This window comes from Trachypithecus francoisi, unplaced genomic scaffold (genome assembly GCF_009764315.1).
Source record: "Trachypithecus francoisi isolate TF-2019V2 unplaced genomic scaffold, Tfra_2.0 Lachesis_group2, whole genome shotgun sequence".
NCBI classification, from domain to species: Eukaryota; Metazoa; Chordata; class Mammalia; order Primates; family Cercopithecidae; genus Trachypithecus; species Trachypithecus francoisi.
Genome location: NW_022681465.1, coordinates 94160328 through 94185994, shown reverse-complemented (window position 1 = coordinate 94185994; position 25667 = coordinate 94160328). Strand labels below are relative to the sequence as shown.

Sequence of the window (25667 nt, the reverse complement as noted above, 5' to 3'; positions counted from 1 at the left end):
CTTGACATAGAAATTATTTTGATATGAGTGAGATGTTTCTTCTATAACAAAAATGGGTAAGCATGAAATTCAAAGCAGGGTGGAGTTTTTTTGTTTATTGTTGTTTTAAGTTTTAGGAAGAGAAGAATGCAGTGGTCAGGAAACAGCAAAAAAGGACCAAGAAGGACATTTACCCCACACTTCCAGCCCAAGTGCTTGAGAGGTGGGGAAGGAAACAGGTACCATCTGAGAGGGTTGTGGGCAAGGAATAGCCTCAGGGTAGAGCCAAGTTTCCCTTATGACTTCCATCAATGATTCTCAAGATTGACTACTGACATTTTGAATGAAGAGAACCATTTACTGTGCATAGTCATCCCATGCATTGAGGGAGATTTAGCATCTTCCAGTGTCTGCTTACTGTGTGCCAATAGTGTACTCCAAAAATTATGACCATCAAGAATACTTCCAAGCATTTCAAAACAGTCCCAAGGTAAGCAAGTAGCAACCATGGTTGATAACAACATTTGCTGCTGCTCTAATTTTGAGCAAGAAGTGAAGGTAATGTCCAAATAAAAGATTAAAAATATGAAGACTTTACTGTGGGGCAAGCACTATGTATGCTACTACTAAGAGATACAGGTTTACAAGGTATCAATTCCTGATTAAAAGCAAGAGAAGATAAAATCTGAAACAATAAAATTTTATCTCAATAAAGTTTATTTTTTTGGAAAAAAAAAAAAAAACTAGATCTGGGAAAAAAGATAAACATGGAAAATATACAGATAAGCTAGTAGATTGAGAGAGTCATAGAGGCAGATATCACCAGATAGTATTTATCTGTGAGTAGAAAGTAAGGCCACCTACCCATTATTAAATACATGTATAATTTCACTCCCATCTCAAACCCTACTAAAATTATAGAAAAAAAAATTTAAGAGGGGGAACATAATTTTAAAAGGACAAGAGGAATGAGAAACATACACTGAAAGCAAGAAACAAGAAATTCAAGAGGAAAGTGACTCATTAAGTCAAAGAAAGCTGAATCCCAAGGTGTCAAAGGAGAAAGCTGAGAAGCAACCAGATTTACTTCATATAACTTCCCCCACTTTCTCTACTCCAAAAAACACAGAAAGTAGCAGAACCTTATACTTTTGGGAAGGAGAAAGGGGAAGCTAAAAATAAGAAGAAAGAAAATAAGACTGGTTAAAAGTCTGTCTAAGAAACAGAGTGCTACATATTTTCAACTCTGTAGTATCTGGACAACTGATGCCCAATCAAGGAGAACAAAGACAGTGTATTTTCTATAAAGACTCTAAAAGAGATTGCTTCCAGACTAAAAGAGCTCATCAGTGCCCAACAGAATGCATTTAAATAAACTTACATCACGGCACCTCATTCTAAAATTTCAGAATAGGAACAAGCAGCAGCAGCTACAAACTTAGAAAAGAAGGAGCCCCAAGGTGGGAGTCAGCATGGTTCTGAAGAGACTTTCCCAAGAAAATTAAACTAATAGAATCCTTGATGTGTCTGAACATATTGGACATCTGTCAGACAGTTCAGTGAACATAAAAAAAAATTATACCAAAAAAAAAGGGTATTACTTCCAGGGAATACAAAAGATTGTACAGAAAAGGAGAAGTAAACACAGCTGACTACATGTCTCAGCTTCGAATAGGATATATAGGAATCATGATGTAAACACTGAATTTTGATTACTTGGAGGAGGAAGGCACAGAGGAAGTGCAAAGGCGGTATCAATACATACTGCCTACAATTAACAACTTATGAAGGAGTAACACAGGGGTGTTATTTCCAGATCTGAACATAGATACAAAAGAATCAATTGGCTCCAAACAATAAAAGTGGTTGTCTCTGAGCAAGGAAAAGTGGCAGAAAGACAGCTGACTACAGTTTTTTTCTTTAAGAAATCTTATACATCTGTCTAGTTGACTCTAAACTATGTCATATAAAATTCTGACTAAAATTTTAAAAACAAAACGGTTTGAAGAGAATTTATAGTAATAATACATAGCTGTGGCTGGCCCCAATCCACAGGAATCTTTATAGTTTTATTTGGCAGCGGGGAGCAGGGGGTTGTGGCAAGGGAGTATTTAGAATTAATGCAAGGATTAAATAATCCCCACATAAAGCAGTATCTGATTGAGTAAATAAATAACATAGTCGTATACACAAATATTTCAGGGATAAAATAGAGTTTTTGTGGTCTAAAAGGTCAGGAACCATAGCTAGAGAAGTTTCTGAAAGAAAAATATCATTATCAGACTTGGGTGCAGAGGGTATGGGACAGAATCAAGAGAAAATTCAGAACTAGAACTGGCAACATACAGAAAAGCTGAACAGTGGACCAAAGGTGAAAGTCTTTCACTACTTCTAGTTTTCCTGTTTGGTCAAATGGATACAATTGTGGTGTCAATAATAATAATGACATTCCATTCTGATATGCTGAATTTGAGGTGCCTGTGGGAAATCCATACGAAATAGTCCTATATTTTTTCTCTTACACTGAAAAATGCCAGTTCCTATAACCTTTTTTCTTTCTACTATTCATATACGAGTTTTAAAACAACAATACCAATATTACTGATGACGATAACACTATTGAATGCAATTACAAACTTTTTTTTGTTGTAACATTACATCCCACCAGGGATATACATGTGAAATACTATGTATTAAAATGACTTGAAATATTCTTCTCAAATAGCTATGCCACCAACATCATAACAGTTAGATTCAAATGTTTCAGTCTGTTTTGTATCTTCAGTAATTTTTTTCCCCCTAAATCATACTTTACCTCTACATGGTTCCAAACTCTGTAATATAAAACAGATATACATCCTGACAGATCTAGTTTCACCCTCTCCTCCTCTTTTTGCTAGACAGCTACTTTAATTACCTGGTTTATTCTTCCACTGCCTTCTTCCACTTTTTAAACAGAAGAAAACTAGAGACACCGCTCCTTGTTTATATTCTCAAACTCATATAGAGATTTTCTTCATTCCTTTTTAATGGAATGCACAGTACTCCACTGTATAACTAACAAGATGTGGTACTTCAATCATCCAATTACCCATTACTAATTGTTTTTTGACAACATTTTGTTATTACAAAAAGAACTTTTGCACTTTAAACCCATTCCCTTTCAAAATATACCTGCAACAGATTGTGTTCTTAAAACTTTTGTGAAAAATGCAGGATTCAATTTACTTGACTTACGCTTACGCTCACACTGCATACAAAGTGATTAAACGCATAGATCCTAAAGTCAAAACGCCTATGTTATATTATGGTTCCAATGCTTACTAACTGAGTGTCAGCCTTGAAAAAATTATTCACCACTTTGTGATTTAATTTCTCATCTGTAAGACTGGGGAAAAGAGCAGTACTATCATCATATGTTTATGTAAGGATTAAATAAAATCTATGTTTTGTATGCTTAGAATGTGTAGCACGTGTTAAATGCTAGTATGAGCTACTATTATTACAGAATAAGTTATACCTTAAAAATATTTGTGTCATCTTACGTCTAATCACAGTGAAAAAAAGAAACTTGGCTTGACATTGCTTAATACGACCACGACCAGAATGAAAATTCACAGTCATAGTAGTATGGCTATAATATTGACAAATTTCAAATTAAAGAAATGTTAACAATTTAGAGTATTTTATATTTCTCTAGATAACATGTTGAGTCACAAAATAAAGTCTATTCTTCGCTCTATACCACTTGCTCCAAAAGCAGGCATACTGGTCTCTCTATCCAATTTTCCTAACATTGTAATTTTCTGCTTCAAAGAACAAAGAAGTTACTTGCAGATACTGTCAGAAATTAGTATAACTGGCATTTAGTAAAAAATATATTTAAAATGTTATATAGCATACTATATTAAGAAATGGTATCTGAGAGATACTAAAAATGAAAACGAGCTAATATTAAAAACGATTGTTATTGTTATACTAGAATTCTAAGAACAGGAAAATGCCAAAAATTTTGAGAGTTTGCCCAGTCTTCAAATATAGCAGTAAAATGAAAGCACTATTGTCCTAAAATATTCCTTAACATAAAAATACAATTTATTCACGATAATGAATATTTAGTATTTAACATCCATTTATTAAATAATAAAATCTAGTTTCCAAGATTTTTAAACCAAACATACAGATTGAGCTATGGCAATATTTGTACAAAAATACTATCTTAAACACATATTATCAGATTCTCAGTTTTTCATTCTTTTTCTTTTTTTGAGGTTGTGGTGAGCTGAGATCACACCATTGCACTCCAGCCTGGGCAGCAAGAGCGAAACTCTGCCAAAAAAAAAAAAAAAAGAAAGAAAGAAAGGAAAGAAAGAAAGAAAGAAAGAAAAAGAGAGATGCTGTCTTGTCAGGTTGCGTGGAAGGCTGGAATCGAACTCCTCAGCTTAAGTGATCTTATAACCTCAGCCTCTGAAGTAGATAGGATTAAAGGCACACACCACCGTCTCTGACTCCAAATTTCTTAATTCAAGTATTTGTATCCTAATAATAATCTACTGTTGGCATACTTATAGAGAAATTGCCTTAATTTGTAATTTGTATTAAATGTTACAAAAATAATGACTATGTATTTGACTACAGATTTTTGATACGCAGTTAGTTTGGAATTTTCAATAATAAAAAAGTTTAAAAAGATTGTGTTATTCTGAGCAGCCAAAATAAATAAATAAAATACAATTAATTTTCTTCTTCTTTTTATTTTTTTAAATGGGGTCTCACTCTATTGGCCAGGCTGGAGTATAATGGCACAGTCTCGGCTCACTGCAGCCTCCAACCTCCAGACTCAAGAGATCCTCCCACCTCAGCCTCCTGAGTAGCTAGGATTACAGGCACACACCACCATGCTCAGCTAATTTTTATATTTTTTGTAAAGACGGGCCTCACCATGTTGCTCAGGCTAGTCTCAAACTCCTGAGATCAAGTGCCTACCTCAGCCTCCCAAAGTGTTGGGATTACAGGCATGAGCCACCGCACCCGGTCAAAATAAATTTTTTTTTCTTTTTTGAGACGGAGTTTTGCTCTTGTTGCCCAAGCTGAAGTGCAATGGCACCACCTCGGCCCACCGCAACTTCTGCCTCCCAGGTTCAAGTGATTCTCCTGCCTCAGCCTCCCAAGTAGCTGGGATTACAGGCATGCGCCACCGTGCCCGGCTAATTTTGTATTTTTAGTAAAGACAGGGTTTGTCTATGTTGGTCAGGCTGGTCTCAAACTTCCAATGTCAGGTAATCCACTCACATCAGCCTCCCAAAGTGCTGGGATTAGAGGCGTGAGCCACCGCACCCAGCAACCAAAATACAATTACTAATTATTTTAAAGAGCCAGCTGAAATATGCAGTTCTTGCTGATAATACACATCATTGCGCAAACCAGGTGCTTAGTTTTAAAAGTAAATTTAATTAATGTATTAAGTATTTATTTCCAATAAATGGTCAAAGGATGAAGTAGAACAACTTGGTTTCTCTACAGCCAAAGATCTTAGCAAACAAATTATTTTGCCTAAAACTGTAGTAGTCTATTTCCCCCCATAGAAAGACTAATGAGACAGCTATATATTACATAAAAACAGCCAACTCTTATATTCACTTATTATATGCTAGGCATTGTTATAACTGTTTATAAATATAAGCTCAAATATTCCTCACATCTATCCTAGGAAGTAGGTAAAGGTATCATCCCCATGTTACACATGGAAAATGAGGAACAAAGAGTAATCTGTCCACATCACACAGCTGTGAAGTAGCAGAGCCAATGTTCTAACCCTGGGAGTCTCCCTTCAGTGGGTAGTCTTATCTGCTATGCTATGCTTCCTCTAATAATTTGGTAACAGTATAATAAAAACAAGTAGAATCACAATGGCCATTCCAAATAGTTCACAAGTTGTCTTTCAACAATTACGGTAATAATATTGTAGCAGAAAAGTCAAAAGAGGGGGCTGGGGGTGAGGTCAATTCAAATTTAGTCTGGCAGGTGTTTAAATGTGAGAAATCACCTTTTCTTAATCACTTAGAATACATATATTATAATTTAACATGGAGAACTTCAGGTACTGCATACTTACAAAATAAAAATCATTTAGTATCACTCCTCATCTAATAAATGAGGAAAATGAAGGCCAAAGTATACTCAAGAGCCATAAAAGTAGCAGGGCAGCATATGCAAATCAAGGGGCTGGTCAAGGAGAGAATTCCAAATGGATCCTCAGTATAGGCAAGATGGCATTTATACTGGATGCACATCTTCAACATAAAAATCATGGATTCCTCGTCTTTCAAGTCACTTACTATACATGTATTCAGAGCAAACAGAGCACACATTTACTGAACTTTGGATAATGGAGAAGCTCAGTATAATAGAGGAGAAACGTTAAAACAGGCATAGATACAGAAAAAAATCTGTAAAGATAATATCAAAGTGACATGGCAATTTTCACTTGTTTTAATCACTCCCACACCACCAATCACTTTTTCCTCAGTCAGTAAGTCCAACGTGTTAATTCTTTATTTCCTCTTACCTCCAGAGAAGAATTTATCGCCAAAGCAAAAGCTAAAGCTGAGATTGTGTAAGACTGAATTCCTTAATATACTGCCACTCTATCAGTTTAGTAAAGGCATAAATGCAATAAAAATTCACAAAAGCATTTTAGTAAGCAACATGTTTGATGTTACTTGTAAGCTTTGGAGCTAGGAGAATACTTTGAAATTAATAATAAATGTGGATTAATAGACTAGTGCAATAAACCAGGCCTCAAGTATCCACAGTCTCAACAAGCCACATGCAGATTACTGTTATTACAAATCCTTTACAGCCCACATGATTCTTTGGTAACAGTGGCTTATATTCTCACCCTTTAGTAAACCCCTGGCTCTAAAAAAGAAACTAATAAACCACAAAATTAAAGTCAAAGAGTTCTGCCATATCCCGGAGGTAATCAAGTTAAGATGAAGATATTAGGGAATGCCCTTAATCAATTATGACTTTTGTCCCTGCAACAACAAAAACAAAACAGAGACGCAGACAGATACCAGAAGAACATCATGTGACAGCAGAAGCACAGATGGCAGGATTACATATCCACAAACCAAGGAATGCGAAAGACTGACTGCAATCACCAGAAGATAAGAGAAAGGCTTGGAACAGGTTCTCCCCCTGGACCCTTCAGAAAGAGCATGGCCCCACAAACACTGATTTTTTAATTATATAATTAATATAAATATTATAAAGAAACTCTTGTTTTAAGCCACCAAGGTTGTGGTATTTTGTTACAGCATCCCTAGGAAACTAATACAGTCCTTACTAACCTCCTTAAGCTCCTTCTTTTTCTCATCAATCTATAATTTAATACTTCAGTAATCTAGCAGATGACCCTTCCAATTTACAGACACAAAAATACGTTTATAAATTTTGGTTTTAAAATGTAAATCCCCATGCTCAATAGACAATCCTAACGGCATCGGCGTAAAGAATCTCTTTATTCTTGTTCACTTCTCTGCAGTACTTAACACTATATTAGCCTGATTCATGCTAGCAGAGTTGTGACAGTGAATAAAAACACAGTCATGCGCCACTTATCAACAGGGATATGTTCTGAGAAATGTGTCATCAGGCGATTTCACTGTTGTGCAAATGTCATAGACTGTGCTTATGCAAATCTAGATGGTATTTTATTGGTTAATGTATGAGTCAATTTTCCTACTGCTATAAAGAACTGCCTGAGACTGGGTAATTTATAAAGGAAAGAGGTTTAACTGAGTCACAGTTCAGCATAGCTGGGGAGGCCTCAGGAAACTTACAATCAAGGCAGAAGGCGAAAGGGAAGCGAGGCAGCTTCTTCACGGGATGGCAGGAAGAAGAAGTGCTGAGCGAAGCGGGAGGAGGCCCTTATAAAACAATCAGATCTCGTGAGGACTCGCTATCATGAGAATAGCATGGGGGAAACCATCCCCAGGATTCCCTTGACTTGGGAGACCAGGTAGAGATAACTAATCGGGGGCGGTAATGCCTACAATCCCCTTGATCATAAGAGTGATTTGGGTGTGGACACAAAGCCTAACCATATCAGTTATTATGAAGTAAGACTTCATTATATGCGCAAACTTTTACCCAATTAGATCCTAAAGTACACTTTGGATCCTTGCTTACAGTTATTGTGATTACTTAAGTGTACTTTTTTTATTTTTTTTTGAGACGGAGTCTCGCTCTGTCGCCCAGGCTGGAGTGCAGTGGCCGGATCTCAGCTCACTGCAAGCTCCGCCTCCCGGGTTCACGCCATTCTCCTGCCTCAGCCTCCCGAGCAGCTGGGACTACAGGCGCCCACCACCACGCCCGGCTAGTTTTTTGTATTTTTTAGTAGAGACGGGGTTTCACTGTGTTAGCCAGGATGGTCTCCATCTCCTGACCTCGTGATCCGCCCGTCTCGGCCTCCCAAAGTGCTGGGATTACAGGCTTGAGCCACCGCGCCCGGCCTACTTAAGTGTACTTTTTACAGCAAACCTCTTTGGGTAACCTCTTTCATTTCACTGGGAGGAAGTGAAATTATTTTTAGGCTCTAATGCAATGCCACGATTTTCACACCATAATGCTACTTTGTTGTGATAGAAATTCAGTTCTCATATCTTAGAACATAGCCGAGAAACTCAACACTAAAAATAGGGGTCCTTTTCTTTTTATTTTGAATCAATTTTGTATTTATTTATTTATTTTATTATACTTTAGGTTCTAGGATACATGTGTACAACGTGCAGGTTTGACACGTATGTATACATGTGCTGTGTTGGTTTGCTGCACCCAAATACGGGTACTTTTAACAGCTGAACCTTCTCTCAAAGTCCATACATAAAGATATTTTAATATATTTCTACATACATTTATGTTTATATGTAAATACATTGAATACTATTTATATCTTTAAGACAGGTATAATATATAAAGATAATATATAACTTAGAGACTGTTGGTTCATAGTTACACAATCTCAACAAACATGGTACTCTAATTTTGATAGCTAACTCAAATTAAAGCCACCAAATTATAAAGTGAAAACTTTGTCCCAACAGCAGACTAACAAAATGAAAGAATGAGAAGTATCAGATATTACATCACTGCATAATTTGCAAGAGTTTTTAAATCCTTACTACCCAAAGTAAGGTCTCAAGATAGGCAACATCCCAATCAGTTCAGACCTTGTTAGAAATCCAGAATTGAATTTTCATAAGATGTCCAGTTGATCTGTTGCCTGTTGAAAGTGTATGAATCTTCAGATTTGAGATCTCTGGTCCACAGGTATTAAACCAACTGAAAACTGCTAAAATAGCCTGTCTAGAACTATATCAACTCTTGTTCTTCTTCTGAACCATCCACACCCAAACGAAAGTCCACACCCAATTATAAAATATAAATGAAAAACTCACAAATATATTCATTTAAAATGATTACAATACCTTGAGCACCTGAACTTGACCTTCTGTAGTAATTTCCTTTAAAAGTTCACAAAACGACTGGCATAGACCTACTGCGTATGTCTGAAATTCAATTAAAAGTCAATATATGTAAGAATATATCTGTAATATCAAAAAGGCATACAATTTCATTTGGGATTCATTATAATGCACTTCAGAATTATACACTAATGGTCTAAGCATATCAAATTTCAATTGGAACTCTTAGGAAAAGTTAAAGAAAAAAGATTATGCCAAATAAAAATATAGATTATCGATACACTGATTTTTATAGGAATATAAAAATTTGTTAACATAGCACATTTTCTGCATTAAGTAACAAAGGAACTGCATGCAGCACATCTGCCCTGCAATGGGAAATGCTCACAGTCAATGTTTCTCTGCCTTAAAATAAGACCAATCTTAAAAGTTTGAAAAGGCATCCCCTGATTTCAAATAAGAAATAATCAAAATAATAATTATATAATTTCATATAATGCAAAACTACTCCAACATACCTGTAAAAATTCCGTTGATGATAAAAAGATATAACCATTGATGATCTTAAAGCAAGTTCTAAGATTTTCTGAACTTAGTTCTGCCAAAACAATAAATGTCAAACAAAAAACAAATTAATTCACTGCTCAAAATTAGTTTAAATGAAGTGATTCATGGTTATTTCAAACTAATTCGCATACTCTAGAAATCTCTTCCGAGCACTATTCAGACTACTAGTATCTATAGATATCTAAAAACTGACATCACTAGGACTTAAAGGGTACAGTCAGCAATGATTATGCCACTGAACTCTAGGGTGGGCAAAAGAGTGAATGTCTCAATGAATGAATGAATGAATGAATGAATGAATGAATACTGGTATCAACCCAAAGCTTAATGCTATCTCATTTGCTTTTCACTAGGTGAAACATTCATAAAAAAGCCAAGCTCCCCATATTTTTTCCTTTCAGAAAAAAAATACCTAACCATTTGACCCAACCTTTCATTTCAAAATAAATTTTTACTGCTAGCATGGCAAACTACATGAAACCGAATCATTTTACCATCATATTTTGACATCTACTTAAATGGGTTCACTCAGTGAATATTTACTGAGTGTTACTGCACTTGCACTAAATACACGATATGACTTCTCAACAGAGTCCTGATCACCCTCCAAAAAAATTATATTAAGTTTAGATATTTTCAATCTTTCAGCTTTTATCAGAAAAGGATATTCTTTTTAGCTATTCCTTTGCAAGTGCAGAGTAGAAACTACTTGCTAAAACTGAATATGATCAAAGGTTGACACTGTGCTATTTTACATGTTTCACTACTTAATAAAATAAAAGAATATAGGCTGTATGTATAAAATTATACAGATTAAAATATGACCCCAAAATACCATCGATGCCTAAAACCTGCTATTCTTTGCTGCAAGTATTTTAGAAATTATATTCACTCACAATCAGACAAACTGTTTTTTCTCAATTTCTGGCAAAAGATAAACCCCTATGTTCTTATTTATCATATCCTAATGAAAGAAGACATTCTATTCAGATGTGAATTTTCCATTTATTTTCACAAAAGAATGACAGTCCTACCCTGTCTCAAAATGTCTTTAAAGACATTAGTTCCTAAACTTTAGGATTTGACAGTTTTAAAAAATGAGGATAAGAAGGGGACAGGAAATGATAAACTTATTACTAGTTACTAATCTAAAAGACATAAAAAAACCAAAAGCTGTCATCTAAGTATCTTTTTACAACAGAAGATAAATAAATAAAAATCTCAGAATAAAGGGGTCCTTTATATTAGATAAAGCTATCATTACGAAAAATTCACATTATCCTTTTCTCCTCAAGGAGAAAGCCTGCAATTGTGCATACTTTTTTTGTAGACCAACAACGAACAGCGGACTGTCTGGCCATCGCCATGAAAAGTAGGGCCAAGGGTCTATATTTAAGAGAGAACTGAGAATGGCTTCATTCCAGGCATATCAGGGAATATAATTTTGAAATCACTGCCAAGTATAATTTTATTAAAATCAATGTTAAAAAAACCCCAACATTTAAGAAGACTTGATATAAAAAGAAAAGAGCCTATCTCTTCCTACAGATATTTAAAAACTATTCCTGGACCATTCTATACAAATTAGGTCACTTCACACTGCCTTCCATGCCTCTGCCATGCCCAGGATGGCACTGACAAAATTTTCTTGGACATGTTATCATCATCAAATAAATAAATAAACAAATACTGATATTACACATAGCCCTAAAATTAACAAATTGATCTGTTTTAAGGTACTGGATACTGTTCATTACATCCACAAGTCCCTAGTGAGACTCTGAAGAAAAGTTGTCTAGTCCTAATACCAAGAAGTTATACTTCAATCATGCTATAGATATGTATTTACTTCCAGATACTGAGAAATTTATGTCTAGAGTTCACAGCCAGGGGCAATTTTGTCCCCTACAGGACATTTGGTAATGTATAGAAACATTTTTGTCATCGCTATCATCAAGCAGGTAGAAGCTGAGGATACTATTAAACATCCTTCAATACACAGGAAAGTCCCCCACAACAAAAAAATTACCTGACCCAAATGTCAACAGAGCCAAGACTGAAAATCCCTGATTTAAGTGATTAGTTTTTCTTTTCATAGACCGCTACAGAGCTCTAAGGTAAACCTGTATATAACCTATCAAAGTATTTAGTTATGCACTGGGCATATATGATTCATATCTTTAGTGTGATTTTATTTTATAATCTACTCCTATTTGCTTTTATTTATAATTTTGCTCCTATTTTTTTTATTTTATATTTTATATATTTCTTTAAATTTCTGTAAAGAGGAGAGGGAGTGAATTATTAAATTATGTTATACAGAATCTAGAGAAATCTACTTCATCCTTTCCAAATTTGACAGAAAGTTACCAGCTGAAAAAGTTTACACTTAAAGGAACATCAGTGTCGCATTCGCAATAACTAGGACGAGCCAGTCATGTGCTGATCTTTTAAGTAATGAGAATACTAAGTAAATTAACACCATAACATAGATTTAAAGAAAAAAAGCTATTAGAACTAAATTGATAGAATTACTTCTAGTTACAGCCTCTGGTTCTGCTTAAAATTTATCAGATTCTATTTACATGTAGGGAAAAGGACATAAAATGAATCTTAGCCTTGAATATATTCACACTTAACACATCCTTAAAAAAAATTAACTTAAACATCTTAAAGTGTTCTATAATGTTGGCTTTATATGTTTTAAAGTAGGAAACTTTCTGCCAGTGGCTTTCTTTCTTTCTTCCTTTCTTTTTTTAAGAGAAAGCGTCTTGCTCTGTTGCCCAAGCTGGAATCCAAGAGCAGAGTAACGGCTCATTGCAGCCACTGCAGCCTTGATCCTCTTGCTTCAGCCTCCTGAGCAGCTAGAACCACAAGCATGGGCCACCAAGGCCGGCTAACTTTTATTTCCTGTAGACATGAGGTCTTGCTATGTCGCCCACGCTGGTCTCAAACTCCTGCCCTCAAGCAATCTACCTGACTACAGGCATGAGCCACTGCAACTAGCCCAGTGGCTTAATTTCTGCTTAGAAAAATATAATACCCAGCATACTCATTAAATAGATAGTTTAAAAGCATTATTCTAATAAGAGAATTTAACTGATACAAAAACAGTATTCATTTTGGTTTATACTCTTAAAAGATTAAATATTCTGGTTGTATTTAAAAATAAATTTTTAAACTTATATGAAAGAATGTACGGCTGGGCACAGTGGCTCACATCTGTAATCCCAGCACTTTGGGAAGCCAAGGCGGGTGGATCACCTGAGGTCGGGAGTTCAAGACCAGCCTGACTAACATGGAGAAACCTCACCTCTACTAAAAATACAAAAAATAGCCAGGGTGGTGGCACATGCCTGTAATCTCAGCTACTCGGGAGGCTGAGGCAGGAGAATCTCTTGAACTCAGGAGATGGAGGCAGCGATGAGCCAAGATCACGCCATCGCACTCCAGCCTGGGCAACAAGAGTGAAACAGAGGGGAGGGGAGGGGAGGGGGAAAAGAAAAGAAAACAAAAGAAAAGAAAAGAAGAAAAGAAAAGGGAAAGAAAGAGAGAGAGAGAGAAAGAGAGAGAGAGAGAAAGAAAGAAAGAAAAAGAAAAGAAAAGAAAAGAAAGAGAAAGAAAGAAAGAAGGAAAGAAAGAAAGAAAGAAAAGGAAGGGAGGGAGGGAGGAACGAACATACAAAAAGCTGTATGTCAAAAACAAAAATAAAAGTAATACTGAGGTCAAGATGTACTAATTAACATGAACAAATGTAATTTGTAAACAGAATTTCTTCACTATTGATGTAAACACACATAACCAGTTTGAACAATAAAAGTAGAAAACAATTCAATAGCATCCACATCACCTATATTCATTGAAACTTTATAAAATAGAACTTTTTAAATCTTTAAAAATTAAAAAAGTTGAAATTGAATATCCGTTATCAAAAGGTTGAAATTTCATTAGTTCTGGATTCAGTAAAGTAACAAATCCTGAAGAGCCAGTCAATGGTAGGATAATACTGTGCCAGGTATTATTCCAAACACATAAAACTCCTTACTGATTTGGTAAGAAATATGCATCAACTACAAAGCTTTCTATCGCTAACACTACACTAGAGGATGGGCACAGTGGCTCAAGCCTGTAATCCCAGCACGCTGGGATGCCGAGGCAGGCGGATCACATTAGGCCAGGAGTTTGAGAGCGCCTGGGAAACATGGTGAAACTCTTTCGCTACTAAAAATACAAAAATTAGCTGGGCATGGTGGCGCATTCCTGTAGTCCCAGCAACTCGGGAAGGCTGAGGCAGGAGAACTGCTTGAACCTGGGAGGCGGAGGTTGCACTGAGCTGAGATTGAGCCACTGCACTCTAGCCTGGGTGACAGAGCAAGCTTCTGTCTCAAAAACAAACAAACAAAAAAAACACACACACACAAAGCAAACAAACAAAAAAAAACAAAAAACAAAAAACAAAACAAAAACAAAAAACAAAAAAAACCCACCACCACCACCACCACCAAAAAACCACTACACTAGAGCACTTACCTAAAGCTACACTAAAAATAGTGTCATACAGGTATAGTAAAGTAAGTCATATGCTTTCTATTTAAATCTCTTATTCTTGATTACCAATCCCTCTCCCACCACTCTTAGGGAAATGAGCATTGTGGAGACTAAGCATGATGAATTTGAGGTGGAAAACGGTGAAAAGATACCAATGTGTGAAATCACACATATGTGGAAGCAGCTAAATGTTGTTTATGACAAAGTTGGTAAAAGGTCTGGCTGAGGTGTCTAATCCTAGGTCAAATATAAAGAAGCCTGTGGATTGCCTAAAGCAGGATGGTATGCAGTCTCAAAATTAGGTAGAACAGAACTAAAAAGGCCTTCACCAAAGAACCCTATTCTCTTTCTCTATGATGACTGAAAGAAAAAATTTTTCCCAGTAGATCAATAGCTACTGCCACTGACTTCATCTTTGGTAAGTTGTTCCTTTTATGGGGACTCTAGATAACAAACAACAAATGTCTCTTTATTGCAAAACAAATGGTTACCTTGATTGTTTTTTTTTTTTTTTTTTTTTTGAGACAGAGTCTTGCTCTGTCGCCCGGTGTGGAGTGCAGTGGCCGGATCTCAGCTCACTGCAAGCTCCGCCTCCCGGGTTCACGCCATTCTCCTGCCTCAGCCTCCCGAGTAGCTGGGACTACAGGCGCCCGCCACCTCGCCCGGCTAGTTTTTTTTTTTGTATTTTTAGTAGAGACGGGGTTTCACCGTGTTAGCCAGGATGGTCTCGATCTCCTGACCTCGTGATCCGCCCGTCTCGGCCTTCCAAAGTGCTGGGATTACAGGCTTGAGCCACCGCACCCGGCCTTGATTGTTATTTGAAAAGAGCAACAAAAAATTTAGGAGAAAATGTGAAGAACTAATCACACGATCTAACCACCATGGTCACGCAACAAATAAGGCAAGAAAATGATTTTCTAATCAGTTACAATTGTTTTTAGTCCATATTTGCTGGTATTTTCAAAGAGTGAGTCTATTTTTCCAGTGTGTCATTCATTATACCTCAGGGACATTTTTTGCCTCTGACAATCCCAGCACTTTGGGAGGCCAAGGCAGGCAGATCACCAGGTCACGAGTTCGAGACCAGCCTGGCCAACATGGTGAAACCCCGTCTCTACTAAAATACAAAAATTAGCTGGGTGTGGTGATGCAGGCCTGTAATCGTAGCTACTCAGGAGGCTGAGGCAGGAGAATAGTTTGAACCTGGGAGGTGGAGGCTGCCATGAGCCGAGATCAAGCCATTACACTCCAGCCGGCGCAACAAGAGCAAAACTCCGTCTCCAAAAAAAATAGCCAGATGTGGTGGTGTGTGCCTGTAGCTCTAGCTACTCAGGAAGCTAGAGGAGTTGCTTCAGTCCAGGAGTTTGAAGCTGCAGTAGATGCCATGCCACTGCACTCCAGCCTGGGCAGCAGAGAAAGACCTTGTCTCAAAACAAAACAAACACCACCAACTGACTTATTTGTCAATATCAGGGATTAAATAAAAATGGAAAGTATGTATATTCTCATTTATAAATGGAAGCTAAACACTGAGTACTCATGGACATCATCATGGCAAAAATAGATACTGTGGACTACTAGAAGGCAGAGGGAGGAACTCAAAGGTTAAAAAACTATTAGGTACTATGTTCACTAACTGGATGACAGAATCAACTGGACCCCAAACCTAAACATCATGCAATATATCCACGTAACAAACCTGTACATATATTCCCTGAATCTAAACTAAAAGTTGAACTTTTATATATATATATAAAAAAAAAATTTGTTTCAATGCCTTCAAATTATGGTTGCATTAAAAAACATTAGTAAGTTTATGCTTTAACACATACCAAGAAGTGGTGACATATTCTGAAATATACGCAGCAACTCTGGTGTGATACATGGGCTGTTTTCCAAAGTTACTAACCTAGAAAGGAAAAACAGATGATTAAATCACTTTCCACGTCCATTAAAGCCATTAACATATGACTTAAATCTTTTAAAAGGTCTCATTTAAATGAAGAAAGGTAAGTGTATAATCAGTAAGTTATAAAAATTATCTAAGAAAGAATTAACCAAATGCCTCAAAATAAAAACCTGTCTACAAATTATGTAGTATTTCTACATACATAGCAAAAGTAGTAAGGAAAGTAACTACAGTTGACCCTTACACAACATGGCTTTACACTGAGTGGGTCCACTTATACCCAGACTTTTTCAACCAAATGCAAGATTAAAAATACAGTATTCACAGGATGCAAAACCAAAGTACATGGAGGGCTGACTTTTCACATACACATATACACAGGTTCCGCAGAGCTGACTGCGGAACTGTAGTATGCATGATTTTTTGTATATGTGGTAGTCCTGGAATGATCTCCTGTTGATAGAAAGACACAACTGTATATACTAAAGTATCCATAATAATGAAATTATAACAACAAACCAAAACTATAACTATTACAAATTGGTCAAACAGGTAAAAAAGTTATTTTGTTTTTCTGATTTTCTTGATATGTCCCTCTGCCACACGTAATTGATGTGTTCTTCGATGGGAAACTAGGCTAATAAATTAGTAAAACTTATGCTAAATGCTTAATAAATATGAACTTAGTACAATAAAGTCAATTACAAGCCAATCTGACCGCATTAGCAGTTATGAAACAATCCAAAATATAATACATATACATGAAAGGTTTAGTGTAACAAAGGCCAATTACAAACAAATCTGACCACAATCCATGACATAATATATATCCATGGTGGGTTATCACAGAAGTGTGTGGTTGGTCCATCTGTTCACATCCCCCAACCCTCAAAACAAGGATTGTTTTGATTGTCAAAACAGCAGCGACGAAAGGAGGGGAAAGCCTATTCAAAATCTAATATTGGCTATAAAAATTAAAAACTAAAGAATTACCTGATGATGCTATCATAACTGTAAAGAACCCCTGGCCCCCAACATTGGTCTATTTCCAGTTCCTTTTATTAATTAATTGTTCAAACAGATAAAGAATAGATTGGTACATATCACAAAAATCATTCCAGTGCAATGAAAACCATTTTTAAATTGTTAAACATAGCACTGATATAAAATCAAAAAGAATCACAAAATGTAGATCATAGATCCAGCTCATTAATAGAGGAAAAAATAAAGTATTAGAAAAATGTTTATAATATGCATTAATAGTGGAATTCCCCACCAAGTCAACTTTATCCTAGGAAGTCAAGGTTCTTAAGAGAAAGATATGATCTTTTGAGTAAATGACAAAAAGCAATCAAATTTGTTTCATTTTTAAAAATGATCATATTACATTTAATAAGATATAGCTGATACTGCTGACTGCTTACCAGTATTAATTACTACCTCATCCAATTATCTTAAAAATAAAAAAAAAAAACAACTATGCAAGGTCTTTTGTTCAAATTCTGTATAAAAATAATTTATTGTATTAAATGTTTATATTATGATAGAAGAAAGGCTAAAAGTTGATGAGCTGATTTTCTTAGAATGGAGATCAAATGACAACAAGCCTATAAACCTAAAGCAAGCAGAATAAGATAATAAACATAAGAACAGATATTAATAAATAGGAAACAGATATACAACAAAGAGAACCAAGGCCAATGGTTGTTTTTGAAAAGACTAGTAACTGACAAACTCTAGTGAGATGGAGTAAGAGGAAAATAAAAAGCCATAGTGGGAGATAAATCACATAATCAGTCTGAGAGTTTCACTTTATATTCGTGAGCCCAAACATCGAGTGGTACTGGTTTCATCCCTAATAAATTCAAATTCCCATTCTCTAAATAACTACTTCATACCTTCTTTCACCTACAGACCTCTCATATCTTGTACAAACTCCTAATTCAGCCCATTACTCACCACTAACGACAATGCTTCATATTTTGTCAAGAAAATAGAAGCCATTGGATGGAACACCTTCCTATCTCATTCCACTACAAAATTTGGAAAACCACCTTCTGCCTCCAGTTAAAATGGATGAAGTATCCCAGCTGCTACCAAAATTCAACCCCTCCACTTGAGCTCTGAATCCCACCCCTGTTTGCCTCCTTTACTTATCCCACTCTCTCAATCCAGCCTCACCCATTCCTCTAGATCTTAACATTTCCCACACTACCCAGCTGTTGCCCCATTTCTACGCTCCTCTTAACAGTAAAAGCTCTCAAACAACTTATCAGTGTGTATAGTCTGTACGGACTTACCTTCAATTCATTCTTCAGTCTATTCCAATTCTAATTTATGTTCTTACCACTCCGGTGAAAACCCTCCTAACATCTTCATGTGGCCAAATTCACATCTCTATACCAATCTTACTAGGAAAATCAGCAACATTTGACAAAGTGGACCACTCTCCCCTCTTCTAGGAAATATTATTCTCTCTTGGCTTGGTTTTCCTACTATATAAGTACATAGCTCTTCTCTGTCTTTGTAGATGGCTCCTCGTGTCCTCAAAATGTCACAAGTTCATTAGAATTGTGCCCTGGGCAGAATGTTCTCTATCTGTCCTTCGCTTCCCAGGCAATCTTGAATTATTTTCAGGCATTGAATGCCATATCCAAAGTGCCAACCACTTCAGCAAACATTCTCTCATATCCACAACAATCATGTAAGGGTAGGAATTACTCTTCATTTTACAGATAAGGAAACTGTGGTTCACCAATGATGATTAACTTATTCAAATTACATATAGAATGCAATAGTATCACTGGGAATGGCACCTATGTTTGCCTAATTTCAAATATAAACTCTAACCCATCAAGAAAAATTCATGAAGAAGGAGTTTCTTCATGAATTTTTTCTCTTTAAAGAAACTCAACTATTAACAAATTAGGTAATTAAAAAAATTTTCTCCTAATAATTTATTTTCGTTAGCATGTAACTAAAGGCTAGGAAAAAACATTACCATTAACAAAGCAGTGCATTTTTACTACTACTTTTTAATGTAGTCCCTTGAAAATGTCTACATTTTAATAAACACATTAATATATTGTCAGCAATACTGATAACTCTGAGTCTAATCTCTTTAATATTGGATTTTTTTCTAACATTCAACATCATATAGTATTTACATGTTTATAAAAATTATTTATCTGCCAGGAATTAATATTTTATCTTACAATCTAGGGCAGAGGTTGGCAAACTACAGCTCATGGGCTAAATCCACCCACGTATTTATTTCTATAAATGATGTTTAACTGGCACACAGCCATACCTACTTGTTTATGTATTGTCTATGACGGTTTTGACACTGACAGTAGCGTCGAATAGCTGCAACAAAGACTGTGTCACTTAGAAAGCCTAAAATATTTAATATCTGGTCCTGTCCAGTACAAGTTTGCCAACCTCTGATCTAAAGTAATCCATCCTTATACAAATATAAATGTTTGAATATAAAATATTTCAACAACAGGCTGATTTACAACCAAACCATATAGATGCCATTTCAGTTTGAACAATACCTTTCTGAGGAACGCAAACCACAAATTAATAAGTATCTACTTAGTAAAGTTTTAAAGTCATTCATCTCATATCCTGATATAGATCATTATTTATAATTTGCATCAAAGGTAATTTCTAAGAACCAAAACTGTTAAATTCTAGACATCTAAGAAAAACAATAGAAGGAAAGAAGCAAGTTCCAAAGGGAGGGAGGCAGGGATGAAGAGAAACAAATGTTCATTTCTTTTATGGTTGATTTCTATGATTTGCTTTCTTTAACTGCACTATCAATTTACATAACGGGATTTTGAAACTTTTCATGTATTACTGAAAGATTATCTCTGGAAAAAACTGTTGCCAACAGTACAGTGAGCTTAAAAAAAAAAAAAAAAAAAAAAAAACAGTACAGTGAGCTTAATAAAGCAAAAGGATTTTCTAGCACAGCTGCTTACACACCGTGGGCAGTCAATAAGCCTTTGTAGCACTGAGCTGCCACAGAAGTAGGGCATTTTTTTTAACCTCTTAATAATACATACTACTAATTTACTCAGTAAAACAGTAAGTTAAGACCATAAGTAGCATTAGTATCTGGAGCTGAGGTATAATATCTCAATACTTGGTTAAGTAGTAAGAGGACCTTAATACCCCCCAAATATCTCATTTAACAGACTGGAAATTATAAGTCAATAACTTTTTGGAAAAGTTACCATGACCCCATTTTACATGACAAATTCCAAAAGATGAAATGCAGCTGAGTTCCTACTGAAATGTCCACCTTTAACTTTGTCTACTGTAATCCTACACTGAGTGACAGCTGCCAAAAAAAAAAGGAGATATATGGCCCAGTTTGAAGAAACAGAGTTTACACTTTTTGTTTTCAAAGCTCTATTACATGACCTTAACTTCACTGGCATGAGAGTAGGAAAGGTCACGAATAAAATAAGATCCATGGTATTAAGTTTTTCCTCTTACCATAATTCTAAACCATCTTCCAGAAGATAAACATGTGGAGGCTGGGAAACATCTGTACTCAGTTGAATAACTGGGAGCAGGAAAGGGTACAGGTTCTTGCTGTCTGCTCCTAATCCCTATGGGAAGTATAAATAAAACTTACAATAAGACACTCTAATGTCCCATCCCCCACCAAAAAATTACCTATCATATAAAAAGCCCTAAAACCAATTAAAAAAAAAATGAATCATATTTTTAGGAAGGTCAAGCAATAGTAACACAAAGTTAGTTCTGTTTATAATTGGAAAGGAAAAATTAAAAAATATTATTCAATTGCCTATTGGCAGTTAAAAAGATGTATATGCCAAGGCTACATACATCTGTTCATTTTAAGAGATTGCACATATAAGAAATATCTATTTTCCTCTCCCTGTCACTACAGATGATATATTAACCTTGGTATTTTAAATTCTATAAATGCTTTCGCCTAAATAATCTAAAACGAATCTATCCTAAATGTTTGTCGGTAAAGTAATTGAATTATGGAACTTCAGATTCAAGAATATTGAAAAGCCATTAAAAAAGATTTTAGGGGCTGAACACCATGGCTCACACCTGTCATCTCAACTCACTGGGAGGCCAAAGCAGGAGGGCTGCTGGAGGCCAGGAGTTGGGAGACCAGTCTGGGCAACATGGCAAGACTCTGTTCTTGAAAAATATTTAAGTTAGCCAAGCATGGTGTTGCCTGCTTGTAGTCCCAGCTACTCAGGAGACTGAGGCAGGAGGATCGCTTGAGCCCTAGAGTTCAAAGCTGCAGTCAGTGAGCTATGATCCCATCACTGCACTCCAAACGACATGACAGAGCGAGAATCTGTCCATTCCCTCACCACACACACACACACACACACACACACACACACACAAGGATGGGAGGATTTGACACATAATTTTAAACTGTCAAACAAATTTAAAAGGTGCAGAAGTGTGTATAACAATTCCACATGTCAAAGAATTTTTTAAAATATCTAGATATCTGTATATGGTATACACAAAAATGTTTCTGGACGCAAACAGAAAAAAACTGTTACTGCTTCTTAGATACAGGAAAGGAAAAAGGATGATGTTGGGATGATGGCAAAGGAGTTTTTTGTTATCTTTTCAACGTATTTAAGAATTTTTCATAATATTTTTAATGAATCAAGAACACAAAGATGGAAGAAGAAGATAAGTTTTGATATAAAATTCTAGTTTGCTGAATTACTGTCTTAGGGAGTTGATTCAATATATTACACAGCAAGTATTTTGGAAGAAAACAAAAGGGGTAAAAAGTCAATCTGTAAAACATAATATCTATAATTTGATGAACACAAAAAGGAAACCAAATAAATCACCAAATACCTCCTCACCTAAGAAGTAATTCAAATGTCAATATAATTCAAAGCAAATTATAAGGCCACATAGCATATATGTATTCCCCTTTTGATGACATATACTACTAAGTTCAATTGTTGGGATTTTACCTGCAATTCTCCAGTGTACAATACATTATTTTTTAACTATAGTCACTGCACTGTATATTAAATCTCCAGAACTTATGTTAAATACAATTTTGGCCCTTTTTATAATGAAAAACCACTTGGAAGACTTTATTAAGGAGTTTTCCAAAGGAAGAGAATTATGAAAATACCATTATTTAACAGGAGTACACACTGGGCCTTAAAACTCACTTCAATTTCACTCTACATAGCTCAATCTTTCACGAAAGGAAAAAGAAAGAATATTAAGAAAAAAAAACAGTCAAGTTCATTTTGATTATCAAGTAGGCTTAAAATTTCCTTGGAAAATTATCTACTTACTTAGGTGTGTATTCCAATATTCAAAATATGCTATCATTAGCAAAACTAAAGTAAGCAACTGCTAAACACACACACTGTTTTAATCAACACTTGAAGAGATTCAGTACCTTATAATTCTAGTGGCTAAAGAATGTGTCCAATCCCTGATATGCAGCTTTAAGTAAATGTAAGCACCCTTTGGGTCCACAGTAACTACAAGACATTGCCTACAATACTTTGAAAGTTCAAAAATAAATTCATTAGTTATTAAAATAAGAGAACTACCAGGAATAATTAAGGAGGGGAGAATTAATATTCTACTATAATTACATAAGATGTAAGGAGAAATTGGGTGAAGGATACATGGGATTTCTCTATACAATCCTTGAAACGTCCCATGAATCTATAATTATTTCCACAAAAGGAAAGTTAAAAAAAAACAACAACAACAAAAAACAGCACCCTCCAAATACTGGCCATTCTCAGGGTAGTATCCTTGGCTCTCTTCTCATGTCCCATGAACACACTGATGATACACAAATCTATCATCTCTGAAACAAGTCTCTGAACTCTAGACAATTAACAAACTACAGCACATTATCAGCTAGAACGTCATCTCAACCTCTAACACTGAACCAACGTATGGTCTTCCTAAAACACAGTTCTTCTTCCTGTATTTCCTAACTCAAGTGACATGAATCACTAATTACCTAGTGATAAATTATATCATAAGTACCTCCTGGTTCTTCTTCTTCAAAGAAGAAGAAATATCTCCTAAATATTTTCAAATCTTTCCCCTTCTCTCCATAATTCAGGTTCTCATCATTTTTTTCTTTTTTTTTTTTTTTTGAGACGGAGTCTGGCTCTGCCGCCCAGGCTGGAGTGCAGTGGCCAGCTCTCAGCTCACTGCAAGCTCCGCCTCCCGGGTTCACGCCATTCTCCTGTCTCAGCCTCCCGAGTAGCTGGGACTACAGGCGCCCGCCACGTCGCCCGGCTAGTTTTTTGTATTTTTTAGTAGAGACGGGGTTTCACCGTATTAGCCAGGATGGTCTCGATCTCATGACCTCGTGATCCGCCCGTCTTTTTTCTGATTAACAGTCTCCTAATTAGTCTATTTGATCTTAGTTTTACCCTCTTCCAAACTAGTGTCCTCAGTGGTGCCCTGACTACTTTTCTAAAATAAAAATAACATTTCTTCCTCTGACCTTCAAGAGATGTTCACTTAGCCTTCCTGACCAGTTCCCCCTACACAAGCCCTATACTCTACGTTCCTGCTATACCAAATAAAGCAGCGTTAGAAATCACTATGTTAACATCTGGAGAAAGCTAACGGATGAACAATTTCAACACATGTATTTACTACTGTTCTTTCCCAAAGCCAACTAAAAGGATACAGAAGGATTTTTCCCTTTTTTTAAAGAACTAAAAACAGAAATACAAAGACAGCATAAGAAGAGATAAAAGTAATTCACTTTGGAAGCTGGGAAGAAAGACAAGTGCTAACTGATTTAGCTAACTAAGAAACCAAAACTAAAATGCAGCGGGGGCGGCAGGAAAAGAAAAACTACCTGATTTACACTACAGAAAAAAGACTGAGGAACTAATGGAACCAGGTATTTTGAGGGGTGTGTGTGCACATGCATGCATGCATTTGGGGGACAGAGGATTGGAGGACAGTGAAAAGGAACTATTAATAATAAGAGGACTTCTAGAAAATGTTTAGAAAGCAGTTTGATGCCAAGATCTCATCCAGATACATAAACAGACAACTAACTGACCCTCCTCTGAACCAGCATAAAACCAGCTATTTATTTTCTGCTAAGATAAAACAGATGGTTTCAAGACAAGGAGATACCAGGTAATCAAGAACAGGGATATGACATAAAACAGGAAGATTACATCAGCATGTAACAGGCAGGAGACTAAGGGGTCTTTCACTGAGGAAAGACTTTAAAAAGTAACCCGAAAACATTCTCCTACAAAACCCAACGAGATCATTCTAAAAGGAAAACATACAATTATGGCCAGGAGCAGTGCTTCACACCTGTAATCCCAACACTTTGGGAGGTCAAGGTGGGCAGATCAGCTAAGGTCAGGTGTTTGAGACTAGCCTTGCCAACAGTATGAAACACTGTCTCCATTAAATACACAAAAATTAGTCAGGCATGGTGGCGTACGCCTATAGTCCCAGCTACTAGGGAGGCTGAGGCAGGAGGATCACTTGAACTCTGGAGGCGGAGGTTGTGGTGAGCAGAGATCACACCACTGCACTCCAGCCTGGGCAACAGAGTGAGATCCCGTCTCAAGAAAAAAACCACCACAATCAGCAAGCCTCCCCACCACACCACACATACAATCCTTCCACTCAGCTTTTTAGTGTCCACTCCTAAATTTATACAGACAAAATGCTGATCTTGAAGTTGGGTGATGCTTCAGGATTCATTACACTCTTCTTCCTTTTTTGTATATGCCTCAAACTTTTCATAATAGAAAGTAAAGTAAATAAGAGAAGGCAATCAAGGATCAAGAGATATGATTAAAATGTTTGCTATGAAAAACGGAAAACAAAAAAACTAAATACGAAAACAGCACGTTAAAAGAAACAGAGACCAGGCAGAGATGAAAACTTAGAAAAATGTATTATTAATATCTTTGGTAATTAAAACACTGCATTAAAGAAAACACTGCGAGGGGGCGGAGCAAGATGGCCGAACAGGAACAGCTCCAGTCTCCAGCTCCCAGAGACACACAAGATGGGTGATTTCCGCATTTTCAACTGAGGTACCGGGTTCATCTTAGGGAGTGTGGGACAATCAGTGCTGGTCAGCTGCTGCAGCCCAACCAGCAAGA

At 36.1% G+C, this 25667-nt stretch overlaps 1 protein-coding gene across 3 annotated transcripts in view; it reads right to left on the bottom strand.

Annotated features, from left to right (window-relative positions):
- IPO11 (importin 11) overlaps positions 1-25667 on the bottom strand; it is a 229452-nt gene that overhangs the window by 93432 nt on the left and 110353 nt on the right. For all 3 annotated transcript variants that reach the window (XM_033179672.1, XM_033179675.1, XM_033179673.1), the window contains 4 exons: positions 21004-21119; positions 16418-16494; positions 9989-10068; positions 9474-9554 (listed from right to left, as the gene is read on the bottom strand). In XM_033179672.1, coding sequence (XP_033035563.1) covers positions 9474-9554; positions 9989-10068; positions 16418-16494; positions 21004-21119 — 354 coding nt within the window. The remainder of the gene's footprint in view (positions 1-9473; positions 9555-9988; positions 10069-16417; positions 16495-21003; positions 21120-25667) is intronic.